Below are 20,237 nucleotides of genomic sequence, written 5' to 3' on the forward strand. Positions count from 1 at the left end.
AGGAGCCCAGGAATTTTCCCTCGTGTCTCCATCACCTTCACCAAGTGACTTTTATAGTTACGGTGTTCTTGTGATTCAGACAGGCCAAGGCCAAGCATGGTGGGGCGCATGGGAGGGCCGTGTGGCCTGGGCCTGGAGGTGGCACGCGTCACTTCTGTTCACTGCTGTGGCCGCAGCTCCATGTAATGACCTCACCGCCCCCCCAGGGAGCCAGGGAAGGTGTCCGGGGAGCAGAGGAGATAGGGATCAGCCAGCAGGTCCCCGCCACAACACGGAGGGGTAACACGTTTCACCCGTCGTCGAAGAAAGCATGCCACTTCCTAATGAGAATGCCACAGACTCTTTGAAGAGTCGCAGTCCTGTGTGAATGCTCGCCACCATTATGGTGTTGTAGGGGTGTGGTAAAGACAAATTTGGATCTTTAACTGTGGTGTCATTTTCTTGTCTTTGAAGTATAGGTGTGTTTTTAATCTTTTCTTCAATTATTTTAATTTGTAGGGCCCTTTAAAAGGACGCAGAGTTGAAGGAATTCAATATGAAGACATTTCTAAACTTGCCTGAGTTGGAAAAGTTGTTAACGTATTAAAACCCTAAAGCATCAAATTGGTGTTCACCAAGGCATTATGAGACTCTACTGTGTTAGGGTGTTTCTTTTGGATAAAGCAAATGGACTTATTTAAATATTACTGTATAGTTGTTCAGCTAAGCTTCTAGAAAAATCTGATTATGTCTCCTGAAGTATCAAAAAATGTAATTTTGTTCTTACTGGGTTTGTTTCCTTTGTAATATTGCCTTAAAGGTTTTTTATCTTCATTAAAAGAATGTTATCATAAAGTGTTTTATATTAAGCAGTTCAGAATCGTATAGAGGAAATCCTTCGTATACTCTGTATTTTCAGTAGTAAAGTCAAACTATAAATCTAGTTACATTTTAAAAAGACTATCGAGTCACAGCTTTATTGAGCTGGAGTTCTCGCACCTTATGATTTCACCCACTTAAAGCGTGCAGTCCAGTGGGTTTCAGTAGATGGACAGAGGGGTGCGCCCACCATCGCTACTGAATCTTCGAACGTTGTCACCGCTGCAGAGAACCCTCGTGCCCGCCGCCTCGTCCTGTCTTCCCGCTCCCCCAGCCCCTGGGACGGTCCGTCTCTGTGACTCGCCTGCTCTGGACAGTTCATGCCAGTGGAACCATAACAGTAGGTGGTCTTGTTGTGTCTAGCTGCTTATTTTTTTTGGCAGTTTTATACCTTTATATGACAGTCAGCAGTTAGTTCTCACCCACATGAACTATGTGTAGATTTTTGACAGGTACAGGTACATAGGTCACCAGCGTGTCGGGCTTGTTTCGTGAATCTTCAATCTCATTACGTTTTCTGGACCAGCACACACGGACCCAGTAGGGAAGAGTCCTTATGCCTTTGGCCCAGACAGCTTTGTTGGGCCTGGTGTCGGTGCACACATCTGGGGTTCCCAGCTCCCTCAGAGCGAGTTTCCGGATCTCTCTGAGTGCCCGAGGGGCACGCTTCTTGAAACCCACTCCCTGGACGAGCTTGTGATTGTGGACGGCGTGTTCTCTGGTCACTACCTCGATGATGGTAGAACGGCCCCTCTTCTCGCCCCCCTTCTGTGCAGGAGCCATTCTGCTGAACCCGGGTTGGAGAGGAAGCTTTTTAAAAATTGTTCAATGTTTGTTTATTTTCAAGAGAGAGAGAGAGAGGGAGGCAGCGCATGAGTGAGGGAGCGGGAGAGAGAGGGGGAGACACAGAAGCAGGCTCCAGCTCTGAGCTGTCAGCACGGAGCCTGACGCGGGGCTCGAACCCACAGACTGCGAGATCATGACCTGAGCCCAGGTCAGACACTTAACCGATGAGCTACCCGGTCGCCCCTTCTCATTTTTTAGATAGCTGTTTTTCATCATTTTTCTTGAGGTCCTATCAGATTATTGGTAATCATGTCTTGGGAAACCAAATTCCCTGCATTTTCGTTGGCCACACCCCTGGCTCAGACTGCCCGCCTTTCTGCTTTTCCTCGCTACTTTTGCTTATCTGTTCTTCCTGTCATCTTTGAGTAATTCATTGAACAAACATTAACCAAGTGTCTCCAGTAAGTAAGCCATTGCAGTAGGTGCTGGAGACTTAAATGTGAGAAGCGAGAATACACCCAAGATGCGTGTTGTGGAGGAACTGACCATGTTCAGTGAACTGATACGCAAATGAAATGATTGGCCAGTGAAGAGAACCGTGATCATCTGGGACAGCCACCCACAAACCCACTTGACTTCGCTGGGCCTCCGTACGAGACCATTAACCGATAGGAGGACACCCTTCAGTGCCTGCTTTGCCACAGTAGAAGCGCAGGATTAGAATATGAAGCAGCCTGGACTGATAAGTTGGTTATTGGCTTACCTGACTGAAATGCTGTCAGAAATGTTAAGTGGATAATACAGTTGAAAGGAAGCATCCTTGATTTTTCTTTCTCTTACATAGATGTTCCAGAAAAAGTCACTAGCGTAGACTTGGCCAGCGTGAAGAAATGTTCAGAATAGTAATACTAAATTCTGACGGCATGTTTGTGTCTCCAGCACACATGCATTATTTAAGCATTTTTGTATTCAGGCAGCCAGGTAACTTTCACTTTGATCTTACTGGGTCATTGGAGTGACTTTTATCTCTGTCAGTTGGGATAAAGCCAAAGAGAAAAATGCTACTTTTTGTGGTATTAAGTGATCTTTTAAGCATGTAGAATGATTTGTATAAGATCTCACACCAGTAGGTACTAAAATAACTCCTGAGTCATGATTCACTTTTACTACACCTTGAGACCATCTTTAATTTCCTTTTTTGTAAATCCTAGCTATTTCTTTGGAATAGATCACTTTTTTCTTCAAACATGGGCTCTCATTTCCCTGACAATAAGACATAGATATTTGCTAGGTTTCAGGAAACCATTTAGATTGATATTTACAAAAAGGTCTGAAGATAGGCTACATGGGTCCTAAAGAAGATTACTAGCTGGCAGAGAGGAGCCCTGTGACACGCTAGCCGACATTTATGTTGAAGACTCCGACTCTACAAAATCAAACACCGACCTTTTCCCAGTGGGTTACAGAGTGCTCCAATTAATACGCAAACGTAATCCAGGTAATTGTTAGGCTGTTTTCCTTTATTGTTGAGAGCATAATACTTGCAGAAAGAATCAAGGGGTAAACAGTGGAAGCGTCTCTTCCTTTTTAACCCTCCCTATTAATTTGGTTCCTTCACTCGAAATTCAAAATGGATTACTCATTTGTGACTCAAAATCGATTCTATAGAGAAGGCATAGTTCTGGTCTCGATGGGGGCATGTGGACAGTATTAATACAATTTTAGTTTTATGATTCAAAACACCAGCTATTAATAAAAGTTTTGATACTTGAATAACATAGATTTGACTTTACATCCAGTTTATTTGATAGAAGAACTCTGTTGTTCAATATCCTGCATATAAATATACAGCCTAAGGTCTTTATTGCTATTTCCAGAACTACAGAGGACATGAGAAATACCAGGAATCAAACTAAACATGTGTAAAGATGGTAGTTTTAAAGTCTAAATTTTCACCAAGTTACAGAGTTAATTATAAGAACCCACTTTTGAAGTTTGTGTTAAATATTGGCATTTTAAGATCAGTATTTTTGAAATAAAAAATGGAAAACATGCAGCAGACTTTTAATGTACCATAGGGGACGATGGGATAAAGCTAAAAGGCAATGCCATTTACCTCTTCTGCACTGAGGTTACCTTTGGATTATCGAAATATTACATTTCTTTAATATTTTACAATTTGACCAAAAGATAAAAAGTTGGTTTTCTACATATAGGTTGGGTGTGTTTAAAAAAAAAAAAAGGCAGTTTTATGTACTTTCTAAAGTAAAAATGATTTGTATCAAATTATGGAGAGAAAGCTTCATAAAAATGGATCTTTTAGGGGCGCCTGGGTGGCTCAGTCAGTTAAGCGTCCAACTTTGGCTCAGGTCATGATCTCACCTTTCATGGGTTCTAGCCCCTCATCGGGCTCTGGGCTGACAGCTGGGACCCTGGAGCCTGCTTCAGATTCTGTGTCTCCCCCTCTCTGTGCCCCTCCTCTGCCTATTCTCTGTCTCTGTGTCTCTCTCAAAAATAAACATTTTTTAAGTGCAATTTTACCACTTTAGCCTTCAAAAATATATCCTAATTGTAAGAATTGATTATTAAAGTGAAGTTATAAACAAAGGAAAGGACAGACTTAACAACGAATCAGATTTGCACCAAATCGCCCAGACCCACTGTATCAATGCAGACATAATGAAGTCCGATTTGTTGTTTATTGATTCTGTTTTATAAATGTCATTAGCCTTTTATTAGGGCATAACTTGCTCATTAATTTATTTCAAAATGCAGTCTAATGATAGAAGATTTTAAATTACTCTCAGGAATTGCTTAAATACAAACGAAAGGTCTATAAGGAAACCTCTGTGTTCAGGATCATTAAATCTGTGTGACACGTGTTGCTACATAGGGTGGCTTCCAGAATTCAGGCCTGTGATTGTCTCAGAATTCATAGTAACATCAGCACTAGGGGCAGTTAGCCAAGCGATTTTAAGTATGTGAGGAATTGGGAACAACGAAATCTCCGAGGTGACCTTAGGCTACCACCAGGAAGGCAGGACTGTTACAGGAGACCGTGATGAATAAGCAGACGCCTCCCCATTTGTGTCCATCTTACCGGCAGGATGGCTTCGAGAACAGAGACCGGTGGGGGAACTAAAGGCCATGTGATGGTTTATTATAGTTGTCAGCTTGGCTGGGCCATGGGGTGCCTGCGGAGTGAGACATGATTTGGGGTTTTTTTCTGAAGGTGTTTTTGGATGAGATTTATATTTAAATCATAGACCGAGTTCAACAAGTGAGCTTCCCTATGTGGGCCCAGGTGAAGGCCTACATACAACAAACAGGACGACCCCGTCAAGGAGGGCAGTGTCTCACCGACTGCCTTTGGGTTTCATCGGCAGCATGCATCCTTTCTGCCTAACGGCCTGCAGACCAAAACCTCGGCTTTCCGTGGTATCCTGCCCCATCAGTCGGCCTGCCCTGCAGGTTTGAAAGGAGCGGCCTTTGTAACAATGCAAACAAATTGTAGTAAATCTCTCTCTCCCCGCCCACCTCCACCATATACATATGCAGTTCTCTAGAGCCCCCTGCCTTCTACAGGCTTCACGGGCACTGTGGAGGGAGTGTTGGCCAACTGCATGGGCCCATCGCAGGGACCTTGGGGAGCCTGCCCCAGCAGCCGGTGTCTCACCACGAACACTGAAGATCAAGTAACCTCCCCGTTCTTACTCGATGTCCACCAAATAACCTTCTCATAATTGAACATCCCACATACTTCATAGCGTCAGAATATACTCAGCCTACAAGGCCCAGACCCTCAGAATGATGACATCATCACAGTGAATGCCACATCGAGGGCTCCATCTGGAATCCAGTCTGAGCCGCCAAACAAGCTTGCCCTCGCCTGACCCAGACCGACGCATCTGAACATCGGAAAACTCGACAAAATCCTGGATCTTCAACATATTTATTTTCTTCAGATGTCTTTAATAGGTTTTCTAACCCACCACGACATCCGGTTAGTGTTTAATTATTCGGACTGGAGAACTACTGCCCAGGTGGCGGGGACAGGCGGTATATACATATCATTTCCAAAGCCATAAGTCTTTAAGGCCGTTTGAGAAAGCTGTAGAGCTGGGGCACCAAGTAATCCTTGTAATGTCCGTCGATGAAACCTTTTCCACTGTTGTGCACGAACCAACAGGACACGTCTGTTCCGAACAGTCGATCGGCCCGGTAGTCCTTCTGTAGGCCTCTGCGGGGAAGACGGGAGCACGGTTAGGCCTGGCCAGACACACGGTCTTCTTTGCTGTTCTTCATGCTCCTCCCAGTGCCCCCTCTGCTCGTGCCCACTAGCCCCCCTCCCCAAGATCCCCCCCCAAGTCATTCAGCCTTGGTGCTGCATAGAGAATAAGCATTGTGTCCTTAGATAATTCACACAGCCCTTTGGAGAGTGACCAGTCTATAGACCCTTCCAGCAAGGGAAAGAGTGCAAGCTAACTTTCAAGTGGAAAGCAAGCAGACACCAGATGCTGATCCTCTGTAGGCGAACCTCACACACCCCCTGCTGGACGAACCTTCACCGTGAGGGTGAGTGTTCTCTCCGAGGGCGATGCCAGCTATTCTGAGAATTCCATGCTTTCACTTACAGACGAAGAAGGTGACAATTTAAAAAGTTGTATGCTACATTGTCACTAATGAGCTTTAACGTACCTAGGAAAGTGCACGCCCCCCCCAACCCCGAAGCCCCCGGCAGCTCAGTCTCCGTTACGCATTTCGAGGTGCTTCCAGTAGATGGACTGGAGGCCACAGTTACCTTTGCCATTAGAGCACAGCAGGCGTGCGTTTACCAACCTCAGATAGCGTATTTTACATTATTAACTGCGCTCTCCACTTCCCCATCAAACACGCTCACTGACGCCCATTGGTAACTCACTGGTCCCCAGTGAGCTGAACCTGATGAGAGGTGCACTCACTAAGAGCGCATCATTTGACTTCAGAAATCCATTTTGGTTGTGGTGGGTATGACTTAATTATTAGTGCAATATTATCACTTGCTGATGTGGAAGCCAATGACTTTTGCGTACAAAGAGAGTCATTTCTTGTAAAGCAAAGTTGATGGCTTTGTAAAAAAAAAAAAACAAGCCTTAAAAGTAAAAAAAACCAAAAAACCCCACAAACCTGCTTTAAAATGGTATCAGATAGGCACAGGGAGAAGGACTGGGAGACATTTAAAAAGAGAAGAATGTTAACACGCACAATGCTTTCCAAGCATGGAGCCCTCACCTCGAAAGGAAGCGCGTGGAAATGCTTTGTGTAAGAAAGGCTACACAAAAATGCATTCAGTAGATTCATACTCAAGAAGGCCGCTGCGGTCTTAACGTAAAATCATACATTCAGGGGTGCCTGGGTGGCTCAGTTGGTTGAGCATCCAACTCTTGGCTTTGGCTCAGGTCATGATCCTGGGGTTGTGGGATCGAGCCCCGCATCGGGCTCCGCACTGAGCAGAGAGTTTGCTTAAGATTCTCTCCCTCTGCCCATCTCCTCTACTCAGCCTCTCTATCTCAAAAAAAAAAAGAAAAAATATGTATAGACATTCATTCTCTAGCATTATGGTTCACAGGCATTTTTACGATTTCCTCCTTTGATCAGCTTTTTCAATAATTCAACTTGTGACCATAGGGCTTGTAATGCACGAGGGTGAGACCAAAGGCTCAGTTTCTCTTGGCATTTTATGGTCCCTATTTTCATTTTAGCCCGTGTCCCTGCAGCAGCCTTATGCAGAGTGTGTGTGTCCCTGGTGAACTGTTTTGTGACATAAGGAGCACTTGAAACAGCTTTTCCTGGTTCGCTTTGATGGTGTGAGTTTACCCCGCAGGAGCACCCTGGGTCGCTGTGACGCATCTGACGCCCACCTGGTGACAGTCAGCCTGTGTCCCTTCACTTCCATGCTCGCCTCTGGCTTCTCAGGGTCCTTTCCCGGTCGCTCATTGAAGATCCGGATCTCTGGCTCGTGCATGAATTGGCCTAGTGACACAAAGTCCAGACTGACTTACATAGAACCCGAGGGGCAACTGAAAACAACAGCCTCATCATCATTTGATCCAAACTGCACTTTGGTCTCCCTTTAGGATTTCTGGGGCTGAAAGGCATTGAGAGGAGAAGGGCAGAGAAATGGTGGGGGGGACGGGTCCGTCCCAAGAGCAAAGCGGGCTGCTCACCCGCCATCATTTACCCACGAGGCTGACTCACTGGATGAGAGGTGGGCTGCAGCGCCCTGACGGCTGGGGGTGACGGTGAGTGCCTGTGACCATAGCTCAAATCATAGAAACAAGGTTTGTGATGTCGTAGTGCTGTGCTTAAACCGGAACCATTCCTGAAAAAGTTGGGGCGCCTGGGTGGCTTGGTCGGTGACGCCAACTGATTTTAGCTCACATCACAGTCTCATGGTTCCATAAGATCGAGCCCTGCATCAGGCTTTGTGCTGACAGCACGGAGCCTGCTTGAGGTTCTCTCTCTCCCTTGTTCTCTGTCCCTCCCCAACTCACACACGTGCTTTCTCTCTCAAAATAAATAAACGCTTTTAAAAAGTAGGGAAAGTTGACCTAGATGTCCTGCTTCTTATCAGACTTCCCAAACCAGCTCACCTCTCTTCAGTTACTAAAAAAGAACCTTCAACATATTGTTTAAAAATGGAAAATGTTTCTCTAACTTGCCCAGTTAGTGACGCTGGAACCCCGGGTCTGGGAAAACCTCACGCGCACCCACAAATGTTCTTGGCTGTAGCGTGACCCAGCCACCCTGCACGGCAACATGGGGTGTGTTAATCATGTGTGTTACTTTCTGTTCATGATGCTTTTTGACATCTTAAAACCCTGTCTGGCTGGGGAGAGACTCCCCCCTACCCTACCCAATTTGGAAAGAGCAAAGGGCACAGACAGGAGCACACCTGCGGCGCACAGAGCGGGACCTCCGCTCGCTGGCCCCCACAGGCCAGAGGAAGTCATTCCAGGCTCCCGGTCAGTAGAGACCACCCTGGAGCCCAGAGCCCACCCACATTACTCAAGCTCGCCAGCCCGAACTCGCCTGCTCTGCTTTGTCTTTGCACAGAAACCCCCCTGGAGGCTCTGGCCGAGCCGGGCGGCGTTGGCTCCCTGGTAGAACCTGGCCTTCCTCTGTGGCCCTGCGAGGTGAGCCCTGCCTCTCGTTCCCAGGGGGATACTGTGAGCAATGGGAAATGTTCCCATCAATGGCTTTGGGCCCTTTGCATCCTCACTCAGTCACCCCAGACACAGACTGTGGCTCCAACCGTCTTCTGAGTCCACATCTGTCACTGTCCAAGTTCTAACCTCCAAAGTTGCTCCAGATGGTCGACGGACACCATACCTATGAGTCCATGCGCTTTAGGTGAAAACTTGTTTGTGGGGGGAACGTAGATCCCCAAAAAGTCTACATTGATTGGATGCTTCTTCCAAACGCGATGGAGTAAGACAGAGAAGGACATGTCTTTATTCAGGGTGACAGTCACACTTTGCTCTTTCTTCACAGAGACAAGCACCCTGGCGTGAAAGCCAAAAGGGAGTCAACGTTTCTAGAACACACATTCCTCCCACCCCACACACGAGCTGGCCATCCCTCCCTGGACAATCTCACTGGCGGTCTAAGTCCTCTACAACATTTTTGTCACAGAATGTTTTCACTCCCAGCTCCGGGATTCTGTCAACTAATATGTTTGTATAAAAACAATTAACAGGGGCACGCCTGGGAGGCTCAGGAGGTTGAGCATCCGACTCTTGGTTTTGGCTCAAGTCATGATCCCAGGGTGGTGAGATGGAGCCTTGCACTGAACTCCCCACTGAGCCTGGAACCTGCTTAAGATTCTCTCTCTTGCTCGCTCTCTCTCTCTGCCCCTCCCCTGCTCATCCTTTCACTAAAATTAAAATTAAAACAATAAAGAGGTAATAATGGGAATATATTACTCATAAGATACAATCATAGTGCTTCTGGGCACAGTCTGACATTCAGTTGACTGTATATTTTTGATCTATTCATTTACTTTTCCAACACATATTTACTGAGTGCCTACTACGTGCCCAGCCGTAGGCTGGCACTGAGACACGCAATGGCCAACAGATGTGGACCCTGCTGCCAGGAATGGGGGAGTAGGTAATGAAAGTCTTTCTGAATCTCAATGCCTTCACATTTAAGATGACGATTCTATGTTCTCGTTTATATCACGGATTTCTGGATTTATTTATTTTTTATTTTTTAATGTTTTGAGAGAGAGAGAGAGAGAGAGAGAGAGAGAGAGAGGGAGTGTGAGCAGTGAGATCATGACCTGAGCCGAAGTTGGATGCTTAACCAACTGAGCCACCCAGGTGCCCCGGATTTCTGGATTTGCCTACATAGTCCTGTGTGGAAGGCTGACCCGAATTCGGATGTGAGAGTACTCGCCTGTGATTAATGGTGTGAGCTGTGTCAGACCAGGACAGGGTGGACGTACGAGAGCCCTGGCTCAGGGCGATGGCCTCGGTGCTGATTTCTATCTTCATGTCTTCACTTTGGAAATAAAACCCCAGTTTTCCAAAATAGGTTCTGAGTTTGTCATTCTTAGGCTTCTTGGCACCAATGAGCTGCCCATTGACCAAAATCCCTATGGAAGAAAACATGCTTTCTCTCTCTCTCTCTCTCTCTGTGCCATTATTTTTATTTGCACATGTGGAGACCATAACTCAAATTTATAAAACCTGACAACATGGGAAAATTATTATTATTTTTTGCTTCAGGACTTACGTAACACCATTTCCTATGCAACTCTCACTTTATTACTGTCTTACTACACTTTAACTGCATCACAATAAAATCTGCTAGTTCACACTCAGTTTCTTGGCTCTTACAGTTCACTTAGGAATATATTTATAATTTATTTCTCACTAATTATCAGAGTTTTAAAAGTCCAGGACTTCTATTAAGGTGAGAAAGAAAGAACTCCCACATAGCAACAGTGCAGCATGGCGATGGTCTAATTATTTAGTTCTAACATAATATCCTTTTTTACAAGTTCGTTTCCATATAACACCCAGTGCTCTTCCCCACAAGTGCCCCTCTCCATCACCTCCCTCCCCCCTTCTCCCTCTCTCTTAACATAATATCTTTTAATTTTACCTAATTCTGGATCAGAAACAAGGTTGAGGATTTTTCCAGGTTCTGAGTCAATATTGAAACAAATATTCTTTTCACTTTTTGGTAGGTAAATGATGAAGTGTGGGTCATTTTCAACTGGAAAATAAACAGAGGAAATGAAATCAAACAAAATCACAGAGAGGAAGATGACTTTGAGTAGGACTTTATTCCTGAACATCTTGAATGTAACAAGAACAAATATTTATGGTGTTTCTACTGTTTGCTAGGTTCTGTTCTAGGTGCTGGGGACCCAGTGGCCCAAACCCATTGTCCCTTCCCCATGGAGCTCAATCAGAGTTTTAAGTCACTGTACAAATGTGGTATATACTTATTCTGAAGCCATCAGGCCAGAGATTTAAAAAATGGATAAGAAAGGCACAAAGAATAAGCAATGTATGCATACACAGTGTATATACATGTGTGTATATAACATATGTGTACACCACATGTGTACACACTACATATGTGTATATACACACAGTGAGTATTGAATGGACAGATAAAAAGATGTATTTTTTAAATAACCACATACAGTATATAAAAGTAAAAAAGACATATCATTATTTGTTGGCACACAGATTGATATTAATCAATTCCAACAGCAATGAAGCATCAAACTGCTCTCAAGAAAGAAGTCCTTTATTACTGAACAACTTATTCTGGCCGATCTTTCTTATTTGCTTGTTTGTTCAATCATTCAACAAATATTTGGTGAGCAAAAAACCCAACCATGACCAAAGCACTGAAGTAGGCAATGTTCAGTATAGCTAGAAACAAATCATGGCCTTATCGATAATATCTTCAAGGAAGGTTCTGCTTCATGGGGGAGTGACCAGGATTCTCTGGTCAAACCCCACTTACGCTCCCATAACTTTTTCAACTATGCCTCAACTGTTGGACTAACATGTCTGTCTCTGCGTGGTCCTTTCTAGCAAGACTTTGATTCCATTGCTTTAGCTCGAATCTCCGTCCTCCATACTGATCACCCTTGATCTCTAACCAAGTCCCTCATCCACCTCCAGGTGCTGTCTGACCACCGAGCAGCCTTCTGTAGAATCCTGTTTGGCTGGTTTGGTCAGAATCTCCTTTACTCCTGGTGTTTCATTTTGGTGATTTTCCACCCACTGCCCCCACCCTGTTTTTGTCTGTAAACTCCCCCTGTCCCATGCCGTGTGTGGAGCTGAGTCCAATCTTCCCTACCCAACTAGACCCCATTGTGGGGATCCCCAGGCCCATCACGACAGCCCCCCCTTGAGTAAAGGCTTCCCGACCATGTGCGCTCTAACAAAGGTCATGAATAAATTTTTTTCTTTAATGGTTTTTCTTTCACAGAGATAGACATGACCACAGAGGTAAGAGAGAATAAGATAAATGGCACAAAATGGCACAAGCCCAACGGCCTGGCGGTAAAGATGGAAAGGTGACCAACCCCACCTGGCAAGTAGAGAGGGGCCTTGTGAAGGAGTTTGCGCAAAGCCTCGAAGATAGGAGAGGAGGGGAGGGGGAGGAAAAAGACATAGGAGAGAGAGATTTAATTCTGAATGCGCAGAATGGGCACAGCTTGGAGGTATAACAGTTAACGATTTGTGTACAACTAACGCAGTATATTTAGGGGTTGGGTTCTTGAAGAATGTAGGAAAAGAGAAGCCTAGAAATGGGGGTCAGAGAGACAGCGGAACACCACACGAAAGAATGGACTTTAAGATGGGGAGCCATTCCAAGTTTTTGAGAATAAATGTGGCAAGATTTGATTTTAGGGAAATAACTCATCACAGTATAAATTAAGTATTGAGAAGTAGACAAAGGAAAGTCAGTTAGTAGCTAACATGGCAATAAGTCAGCACAAGAGGTGGTATGTTCAAGAACTCCAATGGGAAATGGGCCTGCGTGGGACAGAGAATTCCAGGGACCCGTGGTAGAATCCACAGTATCGGGTAACTGAGCGCCAAGGAGCAGTTTTCCAACCTCGCCACTAAGGGACGAGAGGGAGGAAGGTCTGAATTGTATGAACTGCGCGGTTGTGTTTTCCAGAATAAAACCAGGACAGCGGCCTCCCGTCCACCGAGGGGTTGCTGTTTTCTAGATATTATCGCAAAGGCCTTTGCAAACATTAACTCAACCAGCTCTCACTGTATCCCTGCAAGGGACAGGTGACCTGCCCGGGGTCGCATTACAGAGTTAGTAAGTGGCAGAGTTGACGACCAAAGGGCGAGCTGTCGGATAACAAGCTGGCTCTCCCACACACCCGGATACGCCCATCGGTTTGCAAGTGTGTGATTTGAAACATGAAACGGAAGAGAAGCTAATCCAGAGCACGAACATGATCCTGTGCTTCTCTGCACCCCTGACTCCACCAAGCTCCTGCTCTGTGCTCAATAAATACTTAGGTAATCGATTTTGTGCTGAGCCGGGCAGTAGAGGGCATCATTAAAACACAGAGCAAACGTCCTCAGCTCCCTTTTTTCAATTAAACAAAAACCATTTTATTAGGATAGCCTCTTCCTTTACACGGTGCTTTGAAATATTTTTTGAAGGAAATTGCTTTTATTCGAGATAATGATTGATTTTGCCGTTTTAGTTAACCCAGATCCCACCCATCAGACGTGCTGGTAATGACCGTGAATCCCAGACGCCATCCTGAGTTGGTGTAAGTCTAGACAGCAGACCTGACGCGTCATATTTAGGCTGGTCCCTGTAGCCTTGCTTAGATAGGGTTGAAAAGAGATTGCGGGCTCGTGTGACTAAGTTCACAGGTTCCGGACGACCTAGGGTTTATGAGCTTCTCCTAGGAACCGGAACTGACGTCATTAGCCACCGTGCAGCTAATCATCATCCCCATCTTACAGGCCGGCTCACTGAGACCTGGAGAGGTTTACAGAGTCTGGCCCACTGTCCCGTGGGCAGAGTTTGGCCCCAAAACAAGCAGTCTGACTCTCAAAACCCGGTCCCCTTTCCTGTATCATGCAGCAGGCTGCGAACCCGGAGGATGCCCTGCATTCTTACTGGAAAGAATACTGAAAACTAAGCTTTATCTCTGCACGTTTCTACAGAAGCTTTGCTTTGCAAAGGAGCAGCAGAAGCGGCTCACGCGCCTGTCCTTGCCCTTGTCCCTTGCTCTGAGAGCCACCCAGCACTGTAACCTCCCACGTGGACGCCCTGCCCACGAGAACAGCCTTGGAATATGGCCACCTCTGACCAGAACTGCAATGTGGGGGCTCCGTGGTCAGATGCGCTCGGGTAGGAGAGTGGACGGGCCGCTGTGCGAAGCTGGCCACCCAGGAAAGGGTGAAGATGTAAATCCCTTCTGGCCCACAAGTAACAATTTTAGAGACAAGCCATAGGGGTGAGCTGTGCTGGCTTTAAAAATTGATTTGAGGGGCTCCTGCGGGGCTCAGTCGGTTAAGTGTCCTACTTCGGCTCAGGGCATGATCTCACGGTACATGGGTTCGAACTCTGCATTGAGCTCTGTGCTGACAGCCCAGAGTCTAGAGCCTGCTTTGGATTCTGTGTCTCCCTCTCTTTCTGCCCCTCCTCTACTTATGCACCCACCCCCCCGTCACACACACTCTCTCACTTTCTCTCTCAAGACTAAACATTAAAAATTAAAAAAAATAAGGAACTGTGAGGTTTAAGCCTCCTAGGCTAGGGTATCTGATTATGGCAGCCCAGGCTGATTAATACACAAGACCAATGGGGTGCCTGGGTGGCTCAGTTGGTGGAGCACCCAACTCTTGGTTGCAGTTCAGACCATGATCTCAAGGCTTGTGGGTCCCAGCCGACTTGGGCTCTGTGCTGAGATCCCAGAGCTGGCGTAGGATTCTCTCTCTCCCTCTCTCTCTCTGCCCCTACCCCTGCTCGTGCTTTCTATCTCTCTCTCTCAAATAAATAAATACACATTAAAAAAAAATACACAGAACGATCTTTTCTCAAAAGAAAGAAATGATGCCTGGAAATGTCGCCTGGTTTCCCAGGACTTTGGTGACGCATGTAAATGCTCCACGTGACTGTGATCGGCCCGGCCGTGGTGCTGAAGGGGTCTTACCTCTCATCACGTGTGGAGGAGGAGTTGCCTCGAGCACCTGAGCCCCCCGCGCCGGCATGGGGATCATCGGCGTGGGGGAGGGGCTGACCCAAGATGGGACTGAACTCGGAGCCACTTTGCTGCCGTAATACAGGGCACCTGTGTAGAAAACCCCGTGTGGATTAGATTCCAAGCTTACTTTCCCATGGAGATTCCTTACAATTTCAAGAATCTGCTTGATGTAGACCCCAGAGGTTCTAAGCTAAGTTGTCTCCCGTTAGTTTTATCCCAGAATCTTCTCTCCTCTGGCTCCTCCTGTCTTATGCTGTGGGGTCTGCCATAGGGTTCTCGGCAGAGCGCAGGTCCTGGGCTGTGGGAACTGCCCCACGGAGTCTGGAGAAGGGCCCCGTGTCTTCAGCCCAGGCCAGGGAAATGATGTCCGGACCAGCCTCTGCCAAAATCTGGGGTTACAGTCGGCCTCTGCCTGGATCTGTTCTTATTTCCTCCCCAAACGGCAGTCTAAACAATCCGGTTTCTCCACCAACTAGTTTCCCCTACCAGTTACCAAACGCTCATTGTGCTCTCTGATACATAGACGGTCTTTCAGTCTTCAAGAAATAGATGGCAATCCACCTAAGCATTCCATCAAGGTGATACAAAATCACAAAAGCCTGTTGATCTAGGGTGAGCTTTCCCCTAGATAAATTTAGCGGTGGGGCCCCAGGCTGTGGTAATGGGGAGGTCAGAAGCAAAAGTTCCAGGGCGTCTGGGGGGCTCAGTCAGTTAAGTGTTCGACGTGAAGCTCAAACTCCTGAACCATGAGATCATGACCAGAGTCAACATCAAGAGCTTAACCCACAGAGCCACCTAGGTGCCCCGTTCATGTATTTTTTTTAATGGAAGATGGAGAGCATCAAGTTAGTTATTCCATTTCATTGGATACACTTAAAACTGTGATGTAACAGTTTTATTTGAAAAGTTGAATATTTATAGCATGCCCCAACGTAAATTCATTGCAACTATTTAAGCATGATGGGACGGGGCTCAATGTTCATCTAAACCATGCCTGCAGGGGTACATGGGTCTTCAACCTTCCTTTGGGACACAAGTGAGCAAAAATGTTCTAAGACCCAAGCTAAACAACCCCCAGGGAAATAGGAAGAGCTCGGACACACGGGGACCCAGGCCTGGGAGCAAGAGGCGGGCTGCAGGGCACAGAGGCAGAGGCGGGAGACCCCAACTCAGGGCAGGAAGCTGACCCATCGCACGTGCCCTCGTCCCCCGAGAGAAACACCCACCCGAGCAGCAGGAATGGTCCTGCGGGGGCGCGTCCGCCAGCATGCGCTCATCCCCGCCCTCGTTCTCGATCACCATGGACGTGAGCGGGGTCACGATGTGGTGTTCCAGAGACATCTGCAGGATTGTCTTCGTGATTTTCCTTTTGGCAGCAGCTGTGGGAGCCAGGCTTCTGTGTTTAGGAAATACACCTACTTGAGAACATGAAGGCGGAGTGAAAATCACACACACACACACACACACACACACACACACCACCCCCGCCACTTCTGGGCTCAGCCAGGACCCCGCGGACCACAAGGTAAGATAGAGCTAACTGGCCCCATGAGGCCGTGCAGTCCTCAAGGAATTTTTTTTAGTAGATTTTATTTTTCAGAGCAGTATGGGGCTCACAATAAAATCAAGGCGAAGGTGCAGAGATTTTCCATGCACTCCCTGTGCCCACGCACCACAGCGCCCCCCTCTGTCAATGTCCCCCACCAGGGTAGTGTATTTGTTATAATTGAACCGACATGGATGTATTGTCACCACCCAAAGTCCACGGCTGACATCACAGTTCACACGTGGTGGTGGACATTCGACGGGCTTCAACAAACGTATAACGACGAGCATTCACCATCGTAGAATCACCCAGAACCGTTCCACTGCCCTAAGTCTCCCGGGCTCTGCCTGCTCAGCCTTCCTGCCCCCCAGCCCCTGGCAAAGTGCTGATCTGTTTTACAGGGATCGTTTTTACAAAATCAATATTTAGTTCAGCAATCTGCTGTGTTTGTGTAATTTTGCTGTGAATGCACTCAGTATGCTTCTGTGAAAGAGGCAGGGGTATTTCTTGCTCACTTCAAAGGGCTATGTCTGTTTTGTAATCTTACGGACATCACGGGTTTTCTCTGTGAGTACAGTCATATAACCGTATTTCATTTCTTCCCCACCTCTTCTGTCTCCCCAGGGTTCTGATCTAATAAGTGGGATGGGGCTCAAGAGTCTTAATTCTCCTATTCAGTACCTACGTCTTATTCTGATGCATGGAGTTAAGGAACTAAACATTACTTAGAAGTGTAGTTTTCAGGGGCACCTGGGTGGCTCAGTTGGTGTCCAAAGTGTCCAACTTTGGCTCAGATCATGATCTCACGGTTCTTGGTTCGAGCCCCACATCAGACTCTGTGCTGAAAGCTCAGAACATGGAGCCTGGTTCAGATTCTATGTGTCCCCTTCTCTCTGCCCCTCCCCTGCTCAGACTGTGTGTGTGTGTGTGTGTGTGTGTGTGTGTGTGTGTGTGTGTGTGTGAAAAATAAATAAACATTAAAAAAAATTTTTTAAAAGAAATGTAGTTTTTATAGTGTAAAGTTTAAGTGCAGGTCAGCTAAGAAGCCATAGATGAAATACATAACTTTTAGGTCATCCATCCGTATGTGCTATTATAATTTTAAGTTTCTCTGTTTCTTTTTATGATCTTTTAAATTTATTTTTGTAACCTCTATGCCCAATGTGGGGCTCAAACTCATGACCCTGAGATCAAAAGTCACATGCTCTTCCAACTGAGCCAGCCAGGCGCCCCGTAAATTTCTCTTGGGACAACACACTTTTTTTCAAAAGTGAATGCAAATGGACTACTGATACTCCCGGCCACATGGATGGATCCCACAGATATCATGTTGAGTGAAAAAAGCCAGAAAGGGGAGCATATAGATTATATCACAATATGAAATTCAAGGCAAACCTCTTCCTTCTGCAAATTCCAGTTACACTCTTTTCTTCTTTTTAAAAAATTTGTAATGTTTGTTTATATTTGAGAGAAAGAAAGAGAGAGTGAGGAAGAAGAGGGGCAAAGAGAGAGGGAGACACAGAATCTGAAGCAGGTTCCAGGCTCTGAGCCATCAGCACAAAGCCTGACTTGGGGCTCGAACCCATAAGCTGTGAGATCATGACCTGAGACTAAGTAGGACACTTAACTGACGGAGCCCCCCAGGGACCATTCCCTCTCTTCTTCTTACCGCTCAGCTAGAAGTTGGTTGATTGTCAGATAGGCCCACAATTTCTTGGTGAAATCAGGATCAGCATGCTTGTCTTTTGCTAGAAATTCCTCCAGGTCATCCATTTTGGCCAGAGTTTCCAAGACTAATTCTGTGTTAGCCTGGACGATGGAAGATTCCATTGAAAAACATCAGGGGAACAGAACTATAGTTAATCAGTCCACATTTTTCGTACCTACAGTGCGTGAATCAGGGCGTGATGTAACTTCAAGGGGAATACAGAATAGTTCGGAAGAGTGCAAAAACAGAAGTAAGTGCATACGTCCTTGGGATTGGCTTTGGGACAGGGAAGAAAGGATTTACAGAACGATTTGGGGACAATTGCATAGATATTCTCATGCCTCCCCTTGCACTTATTGCTTACATTCCACATGCAACATTCTTGGAATGCCTGTATTAGCCTGTTAATATACAAGATGGACCGTATTGAGGGAGCCAATTCTTAGTTTTAGAAAGAAGCAGAGAAACAGAAGTACCGAGGTTGCCGTGATGATGCTCTGCAGCTGCTCAGCTTTCTCGGGGTCAAATTTTCCTGCCACCACAATCTCCGAGCCTCCGAAATAGTTATGGAAACTGTTCTGAGTGACGTCGGATACTGACGTGTGGGGGTAGTTGAACTGGACATTCCGGAGCAGTGGGGTAGAGACCTGGTTGTAGAATTTCTAGAATCCATAAAGAACAGAGAAATCGTTATTTTCCGACCACCTGAGAGATCTAAAGCACTTTTCTCTGAGATGCCTCAAAGGCTTAGCTCGTATTTCTTAATTCGTCCTCACAGAATTTCGGTGGGAAGCCACAGGACAAGGAAAACTCAAAATTATCGGATGAATCGATATGGAGAAATGAAAAAAATCGTTAAGACCATTACCGTTGACTTAAGAGCCCAGCACTTTTTAAACTTTATAACCAGCATATATAACTCATAAATACTTATAATAAGAGAAGTCAGCTGGGTTGATATTCACAAATTGCCCCTTATCTCTTTCCTGTCCTCAACTTTAAATTAAAAACATTTTTTAATGTTTATTTATTTTTGAGAGACAGAGGGAGGAGCAGAGAGAGAGGGAGAGAGAATCTGAAGCAGGCTCCCAGCCTTGAGCTGTCAGCACAGAGTCCAACACAGGGCTCGAACCCATGAACCATGAGATCATGATCTGAGCCAAAATCACTTAACCAACTGAGCCACCCAGGCGTCCCTCCTGTCCCCAACTCTCAATGTGGTGCTTGCCATTGACACATGGTACCTGGTACTGACAGAGGGTGTGGTAAGGACATCTTTTTCTTGTCCATTTAATCAAGATAAAGAAGTAACTTACGTTCTTTACATTTAAGAAAACTTCCAGAGTGTAGTTGGATCTGTGTTGCATTACCAAAAGTTGACACCAAGATGCCAATGTACTTTAAAGGGAAAACAATGTCCATGAAGACAAGGAGGACCTGTCATTCAGCAGGACTGGAGAGCCCAGAAGCATTGGTAATGCCTCACTGAGACTTACTTAGGGAGTGGGGAAGCGTGTGCCCAGCCCCCTCCCGCCTCACTATCCGTGTGGATACACGTGCCCGTGGGCCACGGGAGAAAGCAATTGATTCTGATTCTCAAGGCTGAACGAAGCTGACATAATGACAGTTTGGGCTTAAATTTGGCTGTCTTCTTTTAGACATCAGATATTGCTAGTGGAAGGATTTGGGGTGAAGGAGGAAAAATAAACAGAAAGAACGTTACTTTGAGTTGGGAAGAGGTGTCTTGGTTTCCGTAAATCCTTTGAGCAATTCCACGGTTTTCATTGGAGAGTCTCTTCAAAAAATCATAGTCGACATCAAATCCTATCCCCAAACTGAACAAGGAGATACTGTCTCGTATGCTCTGCTTCACGTTTTTCTGAATTTTTGACAATTTTAGTTCACCTAAAGTTAATGATGACCGAAAGGAGAAGAATGAGGGGGCCATGTTATAATGGTTTTGAAAGAAAAGCCACAGGTAGAGCAAAAATTTTTGTCAAATTAAATATTTTTTTAAGTTTATTCAGTTTTGAGAGACAGAGAGACAGGGCGTGAGCAGGGGAGGAGCAGAGAGAGAG

The 20,237-nt window shown here is 46.0% G+C and overlaps 2 protein-coding genes and 1 pseudogene across 3 annotated transcripts in view; 1 reads left to right on the forward strand and 2 right to left on the reverse strand.

The window, feature by feature from the left end:
- KIN (Kin17 DNA and RNA binding protein) overlaps positions 1-940 on the forward strand; it is a 28,833-nt gene extending 27,893 nt beyond the window's left edge. For both annotated transcript variants that reach the window (XM_029953897.1, XM_029953898.1), the window contains one exon: positions 499-940. In XM_029953897.1, the coding sequence (XP_029809757.1) occupies positions 499-561 (63 nt within the window). In that variant the 3' untranslated portion in view covers positions 562-940. The remainder of the gene's footprint in view (positions 1-498) is intronic.
- Positions 941-1,269: 329 nt separating this feature from the next.
- LOC115303956 lies at positions 1,270-1,641 on the reverse strand (annotated as a pseudogene).
- Positions 1,642-5,577: 3,936 nt separating this feature from the next.
- ITIH2 (inter-alpha-trypsin inhibitor heavy chain 2) overlaps positions 5,578-20,237 on the reverse strand; it is a 33,305-nt gene continuing 18,645 nt past the window's right edge. Inside the window, exons 12-21 of the mRNA XM_029954584.1 lie at positions 19,883-20,064; positions 18,636-18,821; positions 18,121-18,260; positions 16,132-16,301; positions 14,855-14,992; positions 10,795-10,908; positions 10,084-10,282; positions 9,016-9,188; positions 7,545-7,656; positions 5,578-5,884 (exon numbers count right to left, since the gene is read on the reverse strand). Coding sequence (XP_029810444.1) covers positions 5,737-5,884; positions 7,545-7,656; positions 9,016-9,188; positions 10,084-10,282; positions 10,795-10,908; positions 14,855-14,992; positions 16,132-16,301; positions 18,121-18,260; positions 18,636-18,821; positions 19,883-20,064 — 1,562 coding nt within the window. The 3' untranslated portion in view covers positions 5,578-5,736. The remainder of the gene's footprint in view (positions 5,885-7,544; positions 7,657-9,015; positions 9,189-10,083; positions 10,283-10,794; positions 10,909-14,854; positions 14,993-16,131; positions 16,302-18,120; positions 18,261-18,635; positions 18,822-19,882; positions 20,065-20,237) is intronic.

This window comes from Suricata suricatta, chromosome 10 (genome assembly GCF_006229205.1).
Source record: "Suricata suricatta isolate VVHF042 chromosome 10, meerkat_22Aug2017_6uvM2_HiC, whole genome shotgun sequence".
NCBI lineage: Eukaryota > Metazoa > Chordata > Mammalia > Carnivora > Herpestidae > Suricata > Suricata suricatta.